The sequence below is a fragment of the Astyanax mexicanus genome, chromosome 1 (genome assembly GCF_023375975.1).
Source record: "Astyanax mexicanus isolate ESR-SI-001 chromosome 1, AstMex3_surface, whole genome shotgun sequence".
Classification (NCBI taxonomy): Eukaryota; Metazoa; Chordata; class Actinopteri; order Characiformes; family Acestrorhamphidae; genus Astyanax; species Astyanax mexicanus.
The window spans coordinates 91,863,164-91,887,622 of record NC_064408.1 but is presented as its reverse complement, the minus strand read 5'-3'; the positions used below and the strand labels follow the sequence as shown (position 1 = coordinate 91,887,622).

The 24,459-nt window shown below is 37.7% G+C and overlaps 1 protein-coding gene across 2 annotated transcripts in view; it reads right to left on the bottom strand.

Annotated features, from left to right (window-relative positions):
- Positions 1–24,459, bottom strand: part of sema5a (sema domain, seven thrombospondin repeats (type 1 and type 1-like), transmembrane domain (TM) and short cytoplasmic domain, (semaphorin) 5A) — a 281,050-nt gene that overhangs the window by 70,382 nt on the left and 186,209 nt on the right. For both annotated transcript variants that reach the window (XM_049485501.1, XM_049485492.1), the window contains exons 13-15: positions 22,809–22,990; positions 21,721–21,864; positions 4,295–4,442 (exon numbers count right to left, since the gene is read on the bottom strand). In XM_049485501.1, coding sequence (XP_049341458.1) covers positions 4,295–4,442; positions 21,721–21,864; positions 22,809–22,990 — 474 coding nt within the window. The remainder of the gene's footprint in view (positions 1–4,294; positions 4,443–21,720; positions 21,865–22,808; positions 22,991–24,459) is intronic.

Below are 24,459 nucleotides of genomic sequence, written 5' to 3'. Positions count from 1 at the left end.
GGGGGTTGTGCTCACAGCCCAACACCGTGCAGGACGCTTGGCATTTGCCAGAGAACACCAGGATTGGCAAATTCGCCACTGGCGCCTTGTGCTCTTCACAGATGAAAGCAGGTTTACACTGAGCACATGACAGACGTGACAGAGTCTGGAGACGCCGTGGAGAGCGGTCTGCTGCCTGCAACATCCTTCAGCATGACCGGTTTGGCAGTGGGTCAGTAATGGTGTGGGGTGGCATTTCTTTGGAGGGCCGCACAGCCCTCCATGTGCTCACCAGAGGTAGCCTGACTGCCATTAGGTACCGAGATGAGATCCTCAGACCCCTTGTGAGACCATATGCTGGTGCGGTTGGCCCTGGGTTCCTCCTAATGCAGGACAATGCTAGACCTCATGTGGCTGGAGTGTGTCAGCAGTTCCTGCAAGATGAAGGCATTGAAGCTATGGACTGGCCCGCCCGTTCCCCAGACCTGAATCCGATTGAGCACATCTGGGACATCATGTCTCGCTCCATCCACCAACGTCACGTTGCACCACAGACTGTCCAGGAGTTGGCGGATGCTTTAGTCCAGGTCTGGGAGGAGATCCCTCAGGAGACCATCCGCCACCTCATCAGGAGCATGCCCAGGCGTTGTAGGGAGGTCATACAGGCACGTGGAGGCCACACACAATACTGAGCCTCATTTTGACTTGTTTTAAGGACATTACATTAAAGTTGGATCAGCCTGTAGTGTGTTTTTCACTTTAATTTTGTGTGTGGCTCCAAATACAGGCCTCCATTGGTTAATAAATTTCATTTCCATTGATGATTTTTGTGTGATTTTGTTGTCAGCACATTCAACTTTGTACAGAACAAAGTATTCAATGAGAATATTTCATTCATTCAGATCTAGGATGTGTTATTTGAGTGTTCCCTTTATTTTTTTGAGCAGTGTATATATATATATATATATATATATATATGCATATAATAGCTCATATTTAACTTAACTGTTACCACAACAATTGTGGGTAAGGTGTGATGGATGTGGGTGGGTGAAATTAAAAAGAGTTTACTGTAAATATTTGTTTAAAACTGATTTAAAAAAAAAAAAAACTTAATTACAAAAAAATACACCAGTCAATATATTATTAATCACTACAACATTTTTAACTGTCTCAATGCCTCAGCTAGTGTCAATTAATCATTTGTTGAGACATTAGTTCATTATCATTATTAAAGTGTTTATTACTGTTGTTTAGTTCTGTTATTTGTGACTCTTATTGTGAAGTGTTACCCAAACATAGAGCTCAAGGATTAAAATGTTTCTCTTGATGATTTTATTATAATAATGAAACAAGCATTAATTATTTTATTTAAAAAAAATACTTATATAAATATTGTTAAGGGTCAGCGAGGTCTTTAGTTTAGTGCATAAATGCCAACCCACTTCTACACTACTACCAATTTCCGATGACACATCTATTCTAACTGAATATCATTAATAAACTAAGTATGGGGCACATTATTATTATTTTTGGGTTGTTTTTGCTTGTCAAAGACATTAGCAAATATATGAGATGTCTATATATGTCTCTAGCAATCTAGAGAGCATTGGCACAGAATAGACTTAATCCAGTTCAGAATACTGCTTACATTTATAGCTTGTGATTGCCCCCAAACACTTGAATCAGAGTATGACTGGTTGATTCATCTTTCTAATTACATTAATGCTTAATTTGAAGTTTAAGGGCATTTTTACATCTGTAGTTCATTTCTTTGGTACAAATAAATTGTTTAGATTGCTTATTTAGTGTGTTTTTTTTTTCTTATGGTTTGGTTTGTTTTCACAAAGTTAAAAACCTAAATGCACCAAAATGCATCCAAACTAACCACAATAGCCTGCTGTCTCTTCTGATTGGACAAAAGTTTGCTTTTACACTTTTATACTGAATATTTAACAGCTGTTTAGCTCAAACCCGAGGAGTATATTTGATAGTCGAGTCGGATGGAAACCAGATCAAGTTCCCACCACAAATCAATAGGCTATTAGGTCTCAGTACTGTTGTTTTAGTCCACATTTGAGAACGATTACTGATTTCACCTGCCCAAAAGAGACAAATGACCTGTTTTAACTGGACCAAATAGTACTAGTGTAAAAACATCCTATGACTCTAAGTCCAGGTCCTGGAGTCCTTACCAATGGGACCACTTACTTGGCTCTATCTACTACTACTGTCTAGACACAATAGAGGAGATATGCTGAGTGGACATTGTGGTTGAAAAAAGGTCACACTCTGATATTACGTTGGACCACCTTTAGCTTTGATTGCAGCACGCATTCACTGTGGCATTGTTTCGATAAGCTTCTGCAATGTCACAAGAATTATTTTAATCCAGTGTTGCATTAATTTTTCACAAGATCTTGCAGCAGCATTGATGATGGTAGAGTCTGACCACTGCACAAAGCTCCTCTCCATTCAGCACATCTCAAAGATTCTCAATGAGGTTAAGATCTGGACTCTGTGGTGAACAATCCATGTGTGAAAATGATGATCTCATGCTCCCTGAATGACTCTTTCACAATTCCAGCACCATGAATTCTGATATTATCATCTTGTAATATGGCCGTGTCCATTGATAGAATAACCTGGTCAATATTCAGTATATTTAAGGTAGTCAGCTGACCTCATTCTTTCAGCACATACTGCTGCTGAACCTAAACCTGACCAACTGCAGCATCAACCCCACATCATTTAATTACTTAAATCCAGGTGGAGACTTTTCCTTTTTTTTGGACAGGCAGTATACCATACAATACCAGCAGAATGTATAAACATGGTGATTCTATTAAGCAGAAATTACAAACATATTTAAAATTCCCAGACTTCATTAGATATTCTCTGAAGGCCTAGAAGGCCCTGCGGATACCTCCAGGCAAAGAAAACAGTAGGCATATAACCCATTTACACATCATGTAGGCAGTCATATAAAAAAAAACGTATTATTATGACTTAACTTGATACTCATAAATTAGCAATATGTTCTTTGGTGTTGTTGTAAATATGTATTATCTGATCGTTTCTGTTTTATATCATGTGATTAAATAAACCATTACAAAATTATTCAAAACTATTCAAAATATTCCAGAAGCGAGCGACATTACATTCATCACCAGACCCGAGCTCCAAAAAGCTGAAGCTCAGCGTGTCTGCCCTACATTCACCAACTCATTTCCCAGAATAACCTGGTAAAGTACACCCCGGTCATGTGAGTTAGGCTTAATGTAAACCCACAGTGGGCGATGGACTTCAAAAACGCAGAAGGAGCAGCGCAGGCTGGGAAATCCAGGCTGTCTGAGAGTCGGGCCTCGCTGTCATTAGCATCCGCCCAGCAAAAAGCAGGGTAACAGACACTCGCAGTGGCATTTGTAAAACGGTCTTTCCGGAATCTATGTCAACACGCATTGCATTAGACTGGTGCAATATTCAGCATCTAATAATAGAAGCTCCGTTTGAGAGTTTATCTGTAACACTGTCGCAATGACCTCCATAAATACAGGATCCTTTTCCTAAATATATAGACGAACTTCATGCTGAAGCTCAGGGGGACTTTTAAAGAAGTGCCTCCACTCAACTGTCCTCATTGGCTCCAAGTGTGGGCGTGTGTGTGTTCACTTCCTGCTAAAACCAGTCAGGCACCCACAGCGGACAGATTTAAGAGCACCTTAAACTTCTATTCCTGTCTTAGCTGTTAATTACCTATGTTTAATTTTATATTTTTTGCTAAGGCAAATTTATTTTGGATAGCCTACTATATTTAATTTTATTTAATTCAAATGTATTTAGATAGCACTTTTCACAACAAATGTTGTCATCAACACAGTGGCTTTACAGATGTCCAAGCTACCATGCTACTATAGAGCCTTACTGTAGATCATTGCCTTGAATTCAGCTTGTTTAAATCAGGGTTGTATAAAATTAAAAATTAAATTGAGAATGACCCATCAATTCAAATTCAATTCTTGGATTTGAATTTAAATTTATATTGAATTGAATGTAAGCAATTTAAATTCTATTTGCAGGAAGTAGAAATTCTATGAAATTTAAAAAGAAATTCATAATACATACCTAAGGTGTTTAGCAATGAATCCTTACAGGATATGATAACGACATGAATTTCATATTGATATTATTATATGAACCACATGAACACATTAAATACACAGATCACACAGGTTATGATATATGTATGACTATTACTGCATTGGTAATTATCTCTGCATTAAATAAATAAAAAATAGCTCAGTGTGTAACTCACCACGCTGCATCCAGGACATTCATTCCCATTCTCGCAGGTCCGGCGTCGCGACTGGATTCCTCCACCACACGGCACTGTGCAGCGCTCCCATGGTGACCAGGCCGACCAGTATATATGTGGCGGGCAAGGCAGGTGCTCATTACAGTACCTAAAAGAAACCAACAGAAACAGGGTTAAATCAAACCTATCTTATAAAGTTGTGCTTCAATATGCAAACAGTCTGAAGTATTAATAAAAGGTATATATTCTTTGGATAAGCTTAGATAAGGATAAACCAAACTACGAATGAGATAATGATAAGTTTTACTAAGGATATACTGTGAGGATACACTAAGATATGGATAAGCTTAGCTAAGAAGATTAGATAAGGATCAGCCAAACTAAGAATGAGATAAAGATAAACGTCACTATTGATATGCTGCTGACAAGCTTAGACAAGGATGTGCCAAACTAGGAATGAGATAAAGATAAACGTCACTATTGATATGCTGCTGACAAGCTTAGACAAGGATGTGCCAAACTAGGAATGAGATAAAGATAAGCTTTACTAAGGATATACTGAGGATAAGCTTAGATAAGGATAAGCCAAACTAAGAATCAGATAAAGATAAGCTTCACTAATGATATACTGAGGATAAGCTTAGATAAGGATAAGCCAAACTAAGAATGAGATAAAGATAAGCTTTGCTAAAGATATACTAAGGATAAGCTTAGATAATGATTAGCCAAACTAAGAATGAGATAAAGATAAACGTCACTATTGATGTACTGCCGACAAGCTTAGATAAGGATGTGCCAAACTAGGAATGAGATAAAGATAAGCTTTACTAAGGATATACTGAGGATAAGCTGAGATAAGGATAAGCTTAGCTAAGAAGCTTAGACAAGATTCAGCCAAACCAAGAATGAGATAAAGATAATCTTTACTATTAATGTACTGGGGATAATCTTAGCTAAGGGTGTACTGAGGAAAATCTTAGATATGGACAATCTTAACTAAGAAGATTAGATAAGAATAAGCCAAACTAAGATTGAGATAAAGATAAGCTTCACTACATATATACCGAGGATAAGCTTAGATAAGGATAAGCCAAACTAAGAATGAGATAAAGATAAGCTTCACTAAGGATATACTGAGAATCAGCTTAGATAAGGATAAGCTTAGCTAAGAAGCTTAGATAAAAATAAGCCAAACTAAGAATGAGATAAAGATAAGCTTCACTAAGGATATACTGAGAATCAGCTTAGATAAGGATAAGCTTAGCTAAGAAGCTTAGATAAAAATAAGCCAAACTAAGAATGAGATAAAGATAAGCTTCACTACAGATATACTGAGGATAAGCATAGATAATGATAAGCCAAACTAAGAAGGAGACAAAGATAAAGATGATGTACTGATGACAAGCTTAGCTAAGAATATACTGAGGAAATTCTCAGATAAGGATAAGCTAAACTAAAAATTAAGTAAGGATAAGCTTAGCTATGCTTATACTGAGGATAAGCTTAGATAACGATAGATAAGCCAAACCAAGAATGAGTTAAGGATGCACTTGAGTAAGGATAAACAGAGAATAAAGTTACTCTAAAGATAAGCTAAACAGATGATATGTTTACACAAACGTTCAGCTAAGGATGAGCTAAAAGAAGCTTAGCACTAAGGGTTGACCTAAAAAAAAGCTTACAATCTAATAATAATAAATTAATCTGAAAGGGGCCGGTTTCCAGACAGGAATTAAGTCTAATTTCACACCGCCTTTTCAATAGAGATTATTTATTGAAAGGAAAATATAGTCTAGGAAAATATATGACTAGGTTTAACCCCTGTCTGGGTTTGTTAGACACTGATGATTGGATATATTTTGCTTGTCACCCGTAAGCATAGCTATGGATAAACTAAGGGCAAGTTTCCTTAATAATAAGCAAGGGATGAAAGCAAAGGCACGAGCAAAAGGTCAGTAATGAGCAGGAATATGTGTGAATAAACAAGTGTCAGCTGTGTGAATAGAGCTGCTTTTTATCTTCAGAGCCACAAGCGCGCTAACAAGTCCAACAGGAAGCGACAGCATCTACTGCTATTAAAGCACGCAGAGGACGCAACGCCAGTCAGCCATTTTGGCTCCCTTTCATTTCCACAGATTCAGTGGTTTCTTTGAAAGAACAAATTAGAAGCTGGTTGATGAACCAAATCTATGTAAGTGCACGTCTATATATACCCCTGCCTGCCTGCCTGCCTGAGCATAATAGCTAATAACCAGAAAATCTGGGCACAACCAGACGCTCTAATTGGATCGTTTACAAGTGAGGATTTGTCTTGTAAAACACACCAGCCAATTTGTAAACGCTTGCTACTAGAAACCAGCTTTATCCTCTCTGTTTTTAAGAGCGGCTTTAAAAAGTATTTAAAGCTGTCTGACTAAAAGCTCTAAAGTTAAGTGGAACTGCGAGTGATCTGTATTTGAATGTATGAGGTTTTCTGACAGAGGAAAAAAAAATATCTGTGTAGTAATTGATCAAACTTCATTCTAAGAGGTGATGAGATACAGAAATTAGTGGTTTTATTCCTTGTGGAATTTCCTTAATAAACTCTTATTTTTCTTTAAATAAAATAATCTGAATGTTGACTAACAGTGGGCTACAACTACTTGCTAAAATGACTGCACTTAAGTTTACTTCTATTAAGTGTAAACTTATTATTATTATCAAACTTCACCAACAGAAACATGTAAGCTAATTCATAGAACAGGTTTTAAATAAAATTCTGTTATTAATATACTGCTTAATGCACGGTACTGTGTTTTACTATAGTTCTAAGAAGATGTTTTGTCTAAAATGTGCTTTAAAATCCAATTTTCGCTGGAACAGGCCATGTGGAGCGTTAATTTTGATAAAGCTCTCTTTTAAATGTTCTTTTTTATTTTTCCTTATTTTACCATCATCAACATTATATATCAGCATTTCATTACTGATTTACAGTTCGACTCTTTGAATAGTACATATAATGTCTTTATTTCTGCTCTAAAATGTTTGTTTTTATTGATCTGAATCAGTTAACGAGTTTGTTCACATTCCACTTCACACAGGGAAGAATCCAAGTGCATCAAAATGTGTGACAAAACCCAGCGAATACGTTTTCTTGGCTTGGGTCAAAAAAAGTAACAGTAACAAAAGAGACAGCATTTGAACCAATGATCTGAACAAATACAGTTTGTCTCAAACTTGTAGAATACAACTGATAGTTGAATCAGATGGAGGTCAGATCACGTTTTCACCACAACAAACTGCATCAGAGTTCATTTGGAACTGAACCAAGACCACCTCCTCTCGTTACCATATTCACACCCACCCAACCTACTGTATGTGCAACTCATGTTTTCCAAGGGTGAAAATCAACCAGAGTCTAAACAGAATTTAAACTAAAACTAAAACTAAAAGGTGCTGGTGTAAAAGAGCCTTCAGACATCACTTCTATTGCAAAAATTGTTAATCTTATTTATAATAAATGACAACAACACACCAATGTCACACTCTATGTGCACAAAGGAGGCATTTAGCTAATATGCTGTTCTTAAATGGAACCTTAAATGGAGTTGAGAGAGAGCATTAGAAGAACCTCAACACTAGACACTGTTAAATTAGACTAAAAAAAAAAACTACATGTTTGATCAGGCCTTCAGCTCAGCTTAAACTACTGCAGCTCCGCACACTTTTATTCTGTAACAGCACTTTTAAATCATGTTTTATTCATGCTTTATTTATTTATTTAATTTTTATTTCCAATTCATTGTTGTTCTTTTACATGTTTTTAATTTGACTTCTCTTTGTTTTAATCATCTTTGAGCATTAATCATTCATGCTTTATTATTATTTTAGTTTTTATTTCCATTTTTGTACTGTTGTTCTTTTACATGTTTTTATTTGATTCTCTTTGTATTTTCTAATTTGTAAAGCACTAATTTGAATGACCATTGTGTATGAAAAGGTGCTATAAAAATGAACTTGCCTTCCTTGCCAATGTTTATCCAATGAACTATTCTAACATTTAGAAAAACGTTTTAGTAGAATTCTCCTTGTAGCAACATACAGGGAAAATATATGCAGAACAAAATATTTGAGGTTAACTACAGGGGACAAAAACATTGATTTTCTAAAAAGTTAATTTCTCCCGCTAAGAAAAATGGTTTAGACTTGTTAATTAATTTATTTATTTTTAAATAATGTATGGGAAAATTGGCCCAATACTTTGAGAAATGGACAATAAAGTTATTGATTGGATTCTGCTGTTGCTGAAACCTGTTAAAACACTGCAATGTTAAAGTTTTTTTTCCACAGAAGGAGAAGATGTGAAAATAGGTAATAATGCGTGGCCGTGTCGGGGGGAGTCATTGATCACAGCTACCTGCTGTGCCGCCGAACGTTGAAAAAGTCCAGAGATCCATATGGGGAGATTTATAGCACAACTAAGCCCGCTGTCAATTAGTGTATGCAAATACCATTCGTCCAAATTGTGTTTGCCCGATTTAACGAGTTCACCCCTCTCTCTGATGAGAAAGAAGGAGAAAAGAAACAGGCAATAAGTCAAATAAAAAAGGAGGAGGAGGAAAAAAAACAATAATTAACAGCGAAGGCGTAGAGAGAGATGGAGAGGGGTGCTGTATGGAGAAACATTTGCATAAAGTACATAAACACGCTCATTCGTCAAAAACATTTCAAGCAGAACGCGGTGCTGAGGAGCCGCAGAAATATTTGCTCTTCCTTGAGGCTCCTCGTCTGGTTTTTCTCCGGGAGACGAGGAGCTGCTGGCCCAGTGAGCACAGCAGCCTGGCACTGGAGAGATATGAGAGCGTGGACTTTGGCGGAACTGTCTGAATCCTGCACACACACACACACACACACACACACACACACACACACACACAAACACACAGAAACACACTAGGGATAAAATGAGGGTGGGATTGTGCTCTGGATTCGGAATTCATTCTCTCTCTCTCTCTCTCCCCCTCATTCTCTGTCACTCTCACATACATGCACATACACCATACACACACACGCACACACACACACACACATGTTTATATATCTTATCACTGAGTCACATACAATACTGTGCTTAAGAAAGTTTTCCACTAGTTTCTTCACTAGGGCTGTGCACTGGCAAGAACCATCCAGGGGTTATGATTCAATATAATGTAACATATTGTGGTATTGAAAATCAAATTTTGTGTAAACTGTCTTTTTATGAAACACACATAAATTACATCTTTACTTTTTATCCAATCAGAACAGTACAATCTGAAGACTGAGTACAACACTGATATCTAGTGGGCGGGGTTTAAACACAACACAAAACCAAACACTGTCTGACAACAGTCTCTGTATGTCAACTAATTATATTAATTAACTAATTAACTTATTGTATACTATATATATATGTTTTGGAGGATCTATTATATTAATATATGAATTATATTAATTACAAACGTATTGTATACTGAATATATGTTTTGGAGGATCTATATCTACATAAAGAGGACCCAATTAATCTAATAATGCAAAAATCTTTACAGTTTTCACATGTACATATTGAGCAAACATGTTCAACATTAGATAACTTTGAAAACATACAGTATAAAAATCTTCACTTTTAGTAACTAACAGTTCTTTTTGATTAATGTCTAGACTTGGCATTTTGGTTAGGGTTAGCTAGAAGTGTTTTTAGGGTCATTATCTTGTTGCATGACCCACATACAGTTAGTTCATGGGCAGCTAAACTGATATTCACTTATAGAATCTGAACTTGGAATTTCATCTGTAATACAGTATCTGTAACTATCAGTAATGGCAAGACATTAAAACAGTCCCAAACCTTGTAACTGCCACCCCCATGCTTAACAGCTTATTTTGGAATCTTTAATTTCAGTCAAAAAGTTCTATTTAGTATCCACAGGACATGCTTCTCAACCATTATTTAAAAGCAGTTTTCTCAGCTATGAGAGAGTCTGTACAGTATAAACTCCAGATAACATTAGAAAAGATAAGGGCAAACATTAATACAGAGAAAATAACAATAATTTCTCCTTCTAAAGGCAGTTGTTGTGTGAGATTTTGAGAGCTAATTTGAAGAACAAAGCTTGTTTCCACATTTGTTTCAGACGCCTCCAGCCAGTGTGTGGATGTGTTTAATTCCATCAACAGCTCCTTAGCACTCACATCATTTAGCACTGATTTATCAAACCAGCTGCTAATAATGATAACTAGAACTAATATTAAACTCCATATAGACAGCTAGAGTTTATAAAAAAAAACACTAAACATTTTATAATAATATTTAGATTTATTACAATATCAGTTTTCTTCCCAAATAAAGAGGTTTTTTCATTCTATTATTTATATTTATTCCAATATTCGTTTTCTTCCCAGATAAGAAGTTTTTTTCATTCTAATTTTCTCTGTAACTTCCTTTAACTTATGCAATTTACTGTATACTGAAAAATATTGCTATATTAATGTTTTTGTATCAATGAACTTACTGTCGTGTCCATGAAATCAGTTTTAGAATGTTTTAATTGCATAAATTTGACCATGTACAGCTGATTGGTGAGTGTATATGTATTGTATAATATTGTATATTAATATAACACATTTTTTAGCACTTTTACACATACAGTTGAGCACTTTGTTAAAACTGGTTATCAACCCACAAGCTGTAAAATAAAAATATGTTTGTCTGTCTGTATCTGCAAGCATGAGGTTAAACAGAGCACTGAGATTTGGCACTGCTTCCTCCAATAAATGGGGACACCCCTGCCTATCTGAGTATCACTGCTTAAGGGTTGACAACTGCCTTAGTCTAACTGGTGCGTCATTTTTGGCTGCACAGACCAGCACAAATTGCTACATGGGGGCAGAGTGCTTAGCTTTGGCAACAGCCCAGCTACACTCAAAAAAGACCTGTGTGCTAACCAGTTCACTAAAGGAACCCGCTGTGTTTGGCATTTTGCCCTGAATGGCGCTGGTTCTGTGGGTCTTGTAAATATTAGCATTATTTGTTTTCTGAGCTAACGATGAAAAAAGGAAGCTAACATGACAAGCTGTTGCCTATGTGTTTTCAGCTTCACAACAAGCTTATTCCATTCCATTCTCCAGCGTTAGCTTAGCTTAACGCACAGTGCTAGCATTAGCTTTAGCTGACTCACTGTTGACTGCCAGAAGGAGAATGAAGCTGTCATACGAGATTCTTCTCGGTTTCATACTGGAAGTAAATCAACCTTTTTTCTTGTGATTTTCTGGTAAAGTCTGTGGCAGTTTGAGCAGTGTTGCTAATTTGATGTACCCAAAGGAGCTTAATTCGTTGGAAGCAGTCCTGGATTCTGTCGCTCTGAATGCTGATAAACAGGTGAAAATGTGTTTAGTTTGGATTTTTTTGTGTACTTTGCCAGAAGACCTAATGTTTTAAACACTTTAATGTTTTTCTTGCTTTGCCGAAGTTAATCACTGACTTGTAAAACTCATGATTGCAGATGTGTGAGGAACTGAACCTGAATTGCTTGTACCAACATTGCACAGCTTGCACTAAATAACAGATTGAAAACCATTTATTTATAATAGGGAGAACAGTTGACAAGTAATCATATTTGTACAGGTGTTGCTGCACAGTAGAAAAGTGCACCAGTTTTTTGCTTTTCTAGCAATACTATAAACAGCTCTCTCAGAATGTTTTGTTTGTCTACGTTCAGACTCCCAGCCCAAATCCTTTCATTGGCATATTCTGATTGTATCCAGATTGGTTTCTGGTAGTCTGAACAGTCAGAAACCATATGGAATAAGATTTTTGGTGGTATAAAATGTGATCTGAAAAGATACACTTGGATTTCAGTGTGTCTGTTGTGTGACAGCACGACAAACACTCACCTTATTAAATACAAAGCAGCAAGTACTGACTCAGACCTCAATACCACAGCAACCCATGCAGATACGTAAGTGATGTCCAGGCACTTAAATCACTTGCAATTAACAGTGTGGACATCACACATCTGACTCAAGAGACAACTATGTTTTGCTTGCAATCTGAACATAGCCTAAGTTTTCAAAACCTCAGCTGAACCTCTACTGTTTGTGTAAGTGGTAATTTCTGAATAATTGAGGAAATGGCTAGCTGATAATGATTCACAATTATCTTGTTGTCATCTCTTGCTTTGTGAATATCAATTGTTTAAATTCTAAAAGCGTGAGGCATCTCCTCAGACGACAGACTGTCCATTGGCTGCTGATTGTTGGGACAAGGCTTGAGAAGTATGTATAAAACTTTTTGAAATTTTCATCATCTGGCCTTTTCTAACGATAAATCTCAACTAGTGTCACACGGGCCAGAGGAGAGTTAGACACTTGCAGATACTTTACGTAAAGTTTATTAATCAAATGGTCCAGTTTACTAGAGCTACATGGGACAGACATAGACATAAATGTCAAAATAGGGCAGCAAGATACAACATACATCAAAAACAGACAAATATGATAATACACAGGTGAGCCAAGATAGAGACAGAAGGGGAAGGCAAAAGAGCAGTCAATATAACAAAACAAGGTCGGTAACAAAAAAGCAAAAACACAAAAGGTACGTGAAGAAGAAGAGCTAGGGAAAACGGTTCAATATTCGGCCAAAAGGAACAGAAACAGGGGGAGTATTTATACATGGGAGGACAGGAAATGGCAATCTTAACAGCCGGTGAGCCGGAGCGCCAAAGCATCACGTGATCCGGCATGTCCGGGAGGTTAGACACAGGTGCTTTCTGGGAAATGGAGTCTTTAGCGCGAGAACTAGAGTCTATGGCAGGCAGACAGTCAGTGACAGGACTGAAAACTAGCCATAGACTTATTATGCCATTTAAGACCCTGACAGCTCAAATTTCTTGGGATGTCTAAAGCTTAAAAAGGCATGGTGCTTTCATTTTGTCACACTGAAATTTGACAACAAGAAATAATGCAAAGATATTAAATACTTAAGGCAAAAGTATTAAAACAAATGTGTCATATTTAACTTTGCCCTTTTTGCTTGTCAGTGTGTGTCATGTGTGAATGTTTTTGTAAAGAAAGGTTAAGACATTTAATAAACAGTGTATATATGCATGTTTTTTGTAAGGGGTTGTCAAGACATTTTGGCTCTGTAATTTAGTCCTGTTTCTCTACAAAATGTGTAAAACTCATACACACACAAATATGCACACACACACACACACTCTCATACAAAACACCTGACGACTGACGGTGGCAGGCCCACAGTGGAATTGTGTATGTGTGTGTGTGTGTGTGTGAGGGTCTGTGCCATCTGGCAGCTGTGTGGCGTGAGCAGAGCGAAGTGTGAAGTGTGACCGCACACACACTCTCAATGCCTTTGAACAGACGCCCAGTGGCAGAGCGGGAGAGAATATCAGGAAAAAAAAGACCCTTGCTCACTATTAACGGCTGAAACCAAGCCACTTTTCATACTGCAGCAGAAAGACGCGGGCTTGGGGTGAAGCCCACCTTCAACAAAAACACAAGAATGCAGCTCTTTTTCTTTCGGCTCCAGCTCGGACTCCTGCTAAGAAACTAACAAAAGCATGTTCAAGCCATTAACTCACTTCCAGCACTCCTTTTTCCTCAGATTAAAACGGAGGGCCAAGCGCTTTCACTGCCATTGTTCACCTCTGGGCCAGGGGTTCTGCATCCAGGACAACCAGGTAAAAATGGAGGCTCTTTTAAAGCGACAGTTGAGCTGAAAACATCAAATACATGGGTTCGGTCCATCAGACAATTGGCCAAAAAAAAAAAGGAACCAGAGTTTGTTTAAATATATCTTATCTTAGTTTTTACAAAGGAGCTCCAAAACTAATGCCAATTTACTGCATAGCATACTGTTATCTATAGAATTTCAGGCTGCTATTGTTTTTATATCTGCTTCGCTTGCTTTAGTTTATGTTAACCCTTTCAACCCCAATATAAAAATGCTGTTTTCTACCTGTAATGCACACAAACATAGAATCTTATACTCTAATATAAAGTCCAGTTAAATCCAATTAGCTAAAATAGACCACTGTATTGGAAGCCCGTGTTTAACATTTTTATTTTACATTTGATATTGATGTTTTTATGTCACAACCCTTTCCTACATAATAAAATAAACTCTAAATGACAAAAAATGGGCGAAAATGAGTCTCTAATGACTGAGCTGCCATTTTTTTTCCAGTGAAGTGGGCGGGGCTATATTACTATTTCATGATCTTTTTTAAATTATTTTATTATTATTTTTCATTGGCTGTTTCATGCTCTATTCTGATGGCCAACTGTTAGTCTGAATTAGTGCTATGTGCAACACAACATAAAAAAAAGAAAAAAATGTGATGTCCATTGTAATGGACGCAGGGTTTGAAAGGGTTATTAGAGTACAAGTCTTACAGATTCAGAAACCACAGTGGCAGGGGCGATTCTACACCCAGTGGTTTAGGGGTGCTGAGCACCCAACAAACCCATCCCCCCCCCTTAAAAATAAAAACTGAACATGAATTTGAGGAGAGTTCCCAGGATGGGTGCAAGTCTCATATAAGAAGAAATAGAATAGTATACAATCATTTAGATTCAAATCAGACACACAAACTATTATGCAGTACACGGGATATGTATGTCGCTTTCATTTTTAACATCTTTTCATTAGATAAGAAAATAAAACTCTTAGGCGGCTATTTTTAATTTTTTTTTTTTTTTTGCAAAAATACCTTCTCCAGCTGCATTCTCTTATTATCATCTAGTCTAATTTAAATAACTAAAAGCTGAAAGCTACTGAAAACTATAGTATAGATAGCTTTAATTAGCTGATAGACATACAGACAGTACTAGTCTAGCACCTCACCTTCAATATAAACACACAAACTGGTCAGCGGCCCCACAGCTAGCCCCTCTCACGCCAGTTTAACCAGTTAAAACTGAGTATCAGCATTAGCCTACTAAATTAAAAAGAACATCCAATCGGAAAAGCATATGAAGCTCTGTTTAATTGTGTGTGCATGCACCCAGTGCACAGAAGTTCAAAGAGAAAACTACTGTATATTTGCACTGTAAGGGAGCTGTATTTTTTTCTTAGAATTATGTTAATTATCTGCTTTCTGAGATTTGAACATTTTAGCTCATTAAAGACAACATCCAGCTTAAAAAGTAAAAAAAAAAATTAACTCTATGCTTGAGCCCTCTAAAAAAGGGCTAGCGATACTAGTCTAGTCTAGAGTCTAGACTAGATTACTGTGATAAACATTTGCTAACTCTTACTTGTTTGCCACAAAGCTCCTCTTCAAAATACATTTCTGACATGAAAAGTCTTAGTCTAATGATTACATTATTTATGTTATGGTGAGAATTTGTTTAAACAGGATATTTCATTGAACTACTGCTTTAAAGAGGAGCTGGTCTGGAGCCAAACTCACAGTCTGTTCCTGCTCCTTTTCACTGATTATTCACAGCCTTTACACCAGCCAAGCTAAAGCATCCAGGCTCCAGCACCTTGGATGCAGAGGGTGGTGGGGTGGTACGGGGTGACAGGTGAGCTGCGGTACTGAGAGTATTCTAGCTTAGTTTCAGAACTAGGAGAGCTGGAAAGTTAGAGACCTGATCTGCTGAATTCCTTTGATTTTTGTTTTTGCCTCATGTTTATTGTAATAGCATTCAGCCATTTATGGGTCATATCTTCTCACAAACATGGAAATGGGTGTGTAGTGTAGACACAAAGTGGGTGTTGCATAACTATGGAAATGGATGTTGCATAACCGTTCAAATTGAGGTGTAGCCATCTCTTTGGGTGTGAAGTATAACCATAATATTGAGTTAATAAACTGACAACTTCAGACAAAATAAGGTTTTGTCAATAATCCAGTCTATGCAATTAAGCAATTTATTTATATATGGACCCACTTTTAGCAACAAATATGAATGCTTGTTTTTTATGTTTTTTTGAAAGTACACAACACTGTCTGAAAGAAATCAGAGTAAGTGTATACATGTGCTGAGAAATCTGATTAGTAAGCTAAAATCCATCTCTCTTATCAGATTTCCAAATAAGATTTTTATATCTCAGTCTGCTCTAGGAAATCAGAGTATGCTGTTTACATGATCACCTGAATGAGCAAAAAAAAAAAAAAATCTGACTATTGTGAAGATGCGCATGGACAGGTTATGTGTATCACAATAATGTAAACAGATTTAGCATAACCATTAAAACTGGTTTTCATCATCAGAGCTCATTTTAAACTGAACATCATTGTTGAGCGCATACTTGGTGCTCTCTGTGAGACTCTGTTAGAAATTAACCAATTAAAAGTAAGGAAATAACTAATCAAATTGAAGAAACATGCCTCCATTCAAACAATAAGGAACAGTTTTGTGACTTAAATAGTCATTACACAACCAAACCAGAAGCCCTGGCTAAAAACTGAGGTACGATATCAGATTCAGAACCGTTCATCTATGAAACCAAGGACCACCCAAAGCACTGGCAGAAGGAAAGCTAAGAACTCCTATGCAACAAAAATAGACAAAAAAAATCAAACGCATACACCCTCATGGCATGCAGCAGGGTTTTCAACTTGCTGCTAACTACAGGAGGAGCAATCTTCTCACATGCAGTGTCGACACCACCCTCAATAACCACTCTGCACCTTTTGAAACATCCAGCACAGAGACAGCGGTGAGAATCACACATTCACCTGGCGCCAAAGTGTTGTCGCTGACTGCAGCTGACATTATGAGAACCCTGAGAGGGGTAAAGCCACGCAAAGCTGCCAAGCCAGGACATGTGGTCAAGGAGTGCACTGATCAACTTGCTGATGTCTTTACAGACATCTGCAACCTGTCACTGGCACCGGCTGCTGTTCCAGGCGTCTTCAAACCAGTCTCTAATGCCAAAAACGGATAAAAGTCCTTAGTCACATCTCACAGAACCACTGTCCTAACAGTTTTTTATATCCAGCAACATCATATCCCAGAAACTAGCCAACATGCTCCATCGCTCTGCAACTAGGTTTCAGACATTCGAATTATAGTGCCCAGTTGCAGCAAACACTTTAGGTTTTTCCCTTAAATATAAACCTTAAGGGAGGACTTGTCTTTCCCAATAAAATTACTTAGGGTGTTGCATAAAATCACACATTTCATCTAACTAAGAGGAAAGAGAAAGGGATTAACTGTATAATAATTGACTTAACACCACTATTGCAAACTTAGCAATTTTTTGCTAGGTTAAGATACCTTTAGAGATAAAAATAAAATTAATAAGGAAGAACTTCTCACTGAAAAAAAAAAAAATCATTAACCCCTTCTCCTTCTCTCGCACACTCAGGTGTGAATGTGCATCTACAAAAAGTGCATTTCCGTTTATAAACTTCTGAATAGAACACATATGTGGCACTCAAACCTGATGAAGTATTAAATGTACAGTATAAAGCTTGTTGATCTCAAAAACCCAAACATATTCTCAGGTTTCTGGTGTAAAGGTGAAGTTTTGGTTCCCTTGATAATTTGAAGGAAATATAACATTAGGGAACTGAATGCAACACTTGCACTTGGGAAATTCAATGCTTTAAGGGTTTTGGATGATTTACTTTACTTTTACTTTAAAACAAAAATCCCTGAGCTTACACTTTCGGTGCAACAGAGTTATTACTAAGAGACTGACCAGACACAGGTCCTCAGACAGTGAGGATCTAAAACTGGACATTTCGCTCTATCATCCTGAGCTCTGGAGTCCCCCAGAGCTCTATATTAAGCCCCCTGCTGCACATCCTGCTCACCTATTGCTGCATTGCCAGACACAGATCACAACAATCACACCATCAAGTCCTTCATTCTTCACTTAAACACTTCTTAATGGTAGTATACCCATGGCAATAGGTGTAACACAACCACTGAAAAAAAGTTTTGTGTAATCACTAAAATGGGTGCAGAAGAACCCTGGAGACCAATGCATGCAGATGTTTATGTGCAGATTGGCCAAGAAAATGTATGTAGTGTACACAAAGAAATAGCACTTAAACTTTATCTGAGGTCTATCCTTACAGAGGCTTCATAACACATCCATAAGCACTAAATAATTCATTTATAAGGTACTATTAATGACCAATGTCTTTTCTAAATGCTATATTCAACTTCACATAAGACCCATAAGTGATTATGAGGCCCTTAATCTAAAGTAGTTACAGTTTTCTCTTTTATAGCCCCTTCATTAAGCAAAATTCAGTAGTCAGGTTTGTGGAACATATATTAGAAATGTTTTTTTCATGCCTCAAATAACTAAAAACACTCTCACATTTTATATCAATCTCATTTTCTGTCATAAATATGACAAAATGCTTTATAAATTGCATCATTCGATGCTCAGGAATGTGTATAAAGTTTCTGTGTTGGTACACTTTACATAAAGTGCTACCAAAATAGCTGTAGTGTCACGTCTGGTGCTGTAGGCACTCCCGTTTCTCCCGCATCCAGCTCTAATGGAGGTTTTCAGTCTAACAACTACACTACCCAGAACGCACCACACGCTGACATCACACACACACCCACTCACGTGACACCTCACCTGCTTCCCCCAGGAAGCCCGGAGTACTGATTACCCCAGAGTACACACAGGTGCCGTGTATTGCCTGGTTTTACCACTTTACAAAGCGTTATGTATCCTGTGATTGTTTGACCTTGCTCTTTGTTTCTTCAACGCCGATTTCTGCCTGTCCCTCTGATTAAGGATTTACTGTGTTTGACCTGGACTGTTTCTCGTTTACGATTTTTGGATTATCTCTGATGCTGGCTTCCTCGTGTATGAACTCTGAACTGTCTCCCGTTTATGGTTTGGTTTATTCTATGAGGCTTCTGTTTACCGGTGCTCTACTTTGTGTATGTAGACTACTCTTTTACTGCCTAGCGTTTTAATAAACACCCATTTTTACTGTATCCGCAAGTGTCTGTATTCTGTGCACACCATGACATGTAGTGTATATATGGACATGAGCATAGCACACACACAAAATTGGGTGTAGCATCAACATAAAAGTACCAGTGCAACACACATAATAATACCTGCTCTGTTCTGGCCTTGTGGGGTTCTAACTATTGAAGACCAGGATGAAAGGAGGACGATAAAGTATCCAGAGAAACAGAAGGACTACAGTCTGTAACTACAGTATAGAATGAAAAAGTGCTCCTATCTGCTCAGTGGAGCTGAAAAAGAAAAAGAAAAATAGGTTTAAAAACAAGGAGGTCATCATTATATGCTTGATCAGTGTTCATCGTCATTTCTCTTACGCATATCAAGATATGAGTTTTTTGCCATATCGCCAAACCCTAGTGCAAGTAAACACTGATCCTCAGGAAAAGTGACAACACTATGTTGAGCTCAGCTTCATCACTCCCAGAGTTTTTTCTTCCCCAAAAAACTACAGCAGCACAACCTCCAATGCATCTTTAGCTCTGCGTGTGTTCCCATGGCAACCTGAGGAGAGACAGCAGGCCGCTCACAACCACCACTGCTCTCCTCGTGAGAAAGAGAGAGCATGGAGAGGAGATATAGAGGAGGGAGGAGAACACAACAAAGTCATAAATCATCGCCAGAGATAGGAGAGAATGTAGGAGAAACCTTTTCCAAAGATAAATCCCAGGTGCGAGTGTTCTCCACTACCTGACGTTTGGGAGAACGCCAGAAAGACCAATTTTATCAGCTTTGGCTATCGGTTCACTGAAACATCCCACACCATCCGGTCCGATTTCTCACGCACTCTTTGGACCGCTTAGCAAACCTCCACTCCAGGGAAGCACATGACTTCAGCACGGCTCCAGACTTTCAATCAGCTCCCTAATATTAATCAAAGACGGCCTTCCATCAGAACAGGAAAGTGCTCCGGTGGAGCCTTAAGTATCTAGAGCACTTTTCACTGATTTTGTTCTATTTTGAGACTGGTTATAGACTGGGCACGCTAAGTGGAATAGAAATGACTTTTAGAATCTGAAGTATTTTTATTTTCTTTAATAAAAGACACAGTAAAAGCGGCAACTTTAAAAGACTTGACTCCATCTCTGACAATATTTTTATATTTTATGAAATATATATTACATATATAACTGCAGGAACACTTAAGCAGACTAAGACAAACTAACTTAACTAAAAAAAAAAAGCATAGTTCAGATGCACACTTAGTTAATGCGTTTAGAATATTTTGATTTAGGGTGAACTGATTTATTTGAGTTAAACTGACAGCATATGATGGCTGTTTTATATTTGGGTAGTGCAACCTTGATGATTAAAATACCTTTCCCTTTGGGGGACACCCTGAGATCATCTACTTCTATTCTGGGTGAATCGTTCCCCTCTTTACTCATCGTCGTGTGGTCATTTCCCAAGGCTTCAGTACAGTACAGTACTAATGTAGAATTATACCATCAATATCTGTTACTTGACAGATGTAAGTCTTGTATCTGCACACTGTGCTGGACTCAACTCTGGCCAGGTTTTAAACTGGACTAGAATTTGGTTAATATTGTACCTGGAAATGGAGTAATCTTTTTAGCAACCAAAGCCACATGAAATGCAAAACCAGTAAGTAATAAGATAAATAAAATGTTATAAAATGTTTAATTTAAAATAAATTAAATGTAATATTTAATCTAAAATAACAGTATATGTGCATTAATATGCAGTGAAATAAATACATGTTTTAAATTATTATTATTATTATTATTTTTTTTTTTTTTCATTTACTTCTTTAAATGGTGTTTTTCATTTGGTGCCTCAGCTCAACATTTTATAGATGTAGATATATCTATATATTTTATAGATAAAGATATATAGAAAACAAGTGCTTTGTTTGGAGTTAATGAATTAACTCTCAATACATTATTTAAGATCTAGTAATTTAAGTTAATACATAAATGGGTTTGGTCAATCAATTTCCTCAAACCATTTACTTAACCATTTACATTACACTTAACTCACCATACAGGATGCTTAGAATTGTCCATGTTCAACAGTTGGAATCTGCAGCTGCACAGTGAAAGCCTCCTTGGATTGTGTTTAAATGTAAACACGTCATGATCTACTCAAACCCATGTGAATATACTAAATATATAATATATATAAATATATAATATATAATAAACTCATCAGAAAATGTTGCTTTTTCCATTACTTCAGGGTCAAGGTTTGTGCATCTCACACATAATCCATGCTGAATTCCTGAAAGCATGCTTATCTCAAGGCTACAAATATGAGAGTATTGAAAAGTGAAATGGAAAATGTATGTTACATATATTAATTTATGACATGGACATAAAGACATAAACATGTGAACATTCAGATGTGATCTGAAATACAGTATATTTCTTTCCTGCTTAACTAGATTATACTCAAGGTTCTTCCTCACCTTTCCTCACGGTTCTGACCTACACACACCCGGCCCCCGTGTCGTGGGGTGGGGTTGCTGCAGGATCGCTGGCGGACCTGGAAGCCGATGCCACAGCTGGTGCTGCAGGGAGCCCATGCTGTCCACGGAGTCCACGCCCCATTCCTGAAGAAGAACACATAAAGTAGATCTTTACTGACCATATCTGATACTTTTATAGCATGTAGAATTTAATTAGGAGTTAATAGATGAGATAAGAATTTCTAATAAAGTGGCCAGTGACTGGAAGCACAAGGTATGTGTTTCCAATAAAGTGGCCAGTGACTGGAAGCACAAGGTATGTGTTTCCAATAAAGTGGCCAGTGACTGGAAGCACAAATTAGGTGTTTCCAATAAAGTGGCCAGTGAGTGGAAGCACAAGGTAGGTGTTTCCAATAAAGTGGCCAGTGAGTGGAAGCACAAGGTAGGTGTTTCCAATAAAGTGGCCAGTGAGTGAAAACACAAGCAAGTGTTTCTAATAAAGTGGCCAGTGAGTGGAAGCACAAGGTAGGTGTTTTTAATAAAGTGGCCAGTGAGTGGAAGCACAAGGTAGGTGTTTCCAATAAAGTGTCCAGTGCGTGAAAGCACATATAAGTGTTTCTAATAAAGTGGCCAGTGAGTGAAAACACAAGCAAGTGTTTCTAATAAAGTGGCCAGTGAGTGGAAGCAAAAGGTAGGGGTTTCTAATAAAGTGGCCAGTGAGTAAAAGCACAAGGTGGGGGTTTCCAATAAAGTGGCCAGTGAGTGGAAGCACAAGGTAGGTGTTTCCAATAAAGTGGCCAGTGCGTGAAAGCACATATAAGTGTTTCTAATAAAGTGGCCAGTGAGTGGAAGCACAAATTAGGGGTTTCTAATAAAGTGGCCAGTGGGTGGAAGCACAAGGTAGTGGTTTCGAATAAAGTCAATATTACACTATTAATTACCATTCAACTTTATTCCACTTTGTCAGTTATTCATGCTTAATTTGTTATGTGTGTGTGTGTGTTGTGTGTGTGTGTGTGTGTGTGTGTGTGTGTGTTGTGTGTGTGTGTATGTGTTGTGTGTGTGTGTGTGTGTGTGTGTGTGTGTACCTGGAGCAATTGGCCACTTCTACACTGGTGCCCTGGCACTGTTGTCCTCCACACTGTGGGCTTGGACTGTTACACGCTCGTGTTCGACACTGACACAGTCCAACACTTCCTCCATCACTGTGGCTACATGGCCTCCAACTGGACCAAGGACCAAAGTGCCCATCCACTGTCACATTCCTCACCTTTATATAGAAACATACACACACACACAATTTAGAGTGTTCAGTAAAAAACATTAAGTTCAAAAGAACACCAAAATCAATGTCAACAAATGAAATGAAAAGAGAGATAAAGGAAAGGGATAAAGTCACAGTGGCAGCTTATTGAATTGTAAGTAAAATAAAACCTTCTCATTACTCTGCAGCTCAAAATAGTACCTGAGTGAATGAAGATATCTCACAATGAACAAAAATGCTCATAACATACGAAATGAAGATTTGGAAAAAAATTGTGTGTCATTGTGAAACTGTCATTATGCTGAAATGATTAACATCTCCAGTGTTGCACACACAATGACACACACTGTTAACAGCAGACGCAGTGTGGTGAAAGCATAAAAGCCCTGAAACTGAAGGAGAGATTGTTCTGTTAGAGGAAGCAACAGAAAGGAAAAAATGAAAACCTCCGACCTTCTGTGGGTGGAAGAAAATAATATTGTTTGTGCTCTTTGTGCACCGTACTCATAAAAGAACCACATTTCAAAATTGTGGAAAAGTGAAAACAATCTCGCTTTGAAAGTTCCCTCTTTTCCTCTAAACGTGCCGTTATAGAGCGTCTTCTGAAGCTTTCGGGAAGACCGGGTAATTCAGTCAGTTAAACTGTGCTGTATAAAGAAAACACACAGGGTGCAGAGTTGATTTCCGCACGTACATTCTACTTTAATTCCGGCCTTTGTGAACAAATTGGCAGCATGTGAGTAAAGTGTTTTAGATATGTCCACAATTTGACAAATTTTAGGATGTTTGTAAAAGCAGACAACCAACAGTGACGAATAGACTTCAAAAAATAGTTGCTTCCAGAAAGAATTGCCAGGAATTAAATGTGGTGGGTAGTCAAACCAGACAGTCTGTAGTGTCAGGGTGTAGGATGTAATTTTGTACAATGTTGGTCATGTTAATGAGGTCCTGCAACTTGTGACCCTATCTTTTCTGAATGCATACTCTGGTGCTCTGTTTCAACAGGACAATGCTCATCCACATACTGCTGCTGTCTCAAGAGCTTGCCTTAAAGACACAGATGCTATGCCATGGCCAGATGCATCGCCAGACCTGTCAACACTCCACCCCTACCACTAAACATGCAGGAGCCGCATGAGAATATTCAAGCTGCATGGGATGGATTATTGCAGGACACCACTAGGAACCTCTACAACCTCATTCAGAGAATACTTCTGCATGTGTTGCTCAATCAATTCCCATAACAGTCTAATCATTTAACCTTCCAGATAGCACTGCAATCTGACCCTTCCTTTTATGTGCAACTATTATTGCAGCCATTTATTTTAACTATGACTTTTAAACAGCAAGGGTGGAAAACAAACACCAAACACTAATCTTATGCACGAGAACCTTAAGATAACAAATTAATTACTATGTTCTGTTACTCAGGATGGGAAATGAACCTTGAACTCTTGCTTCTTCAGTCCTCTCCT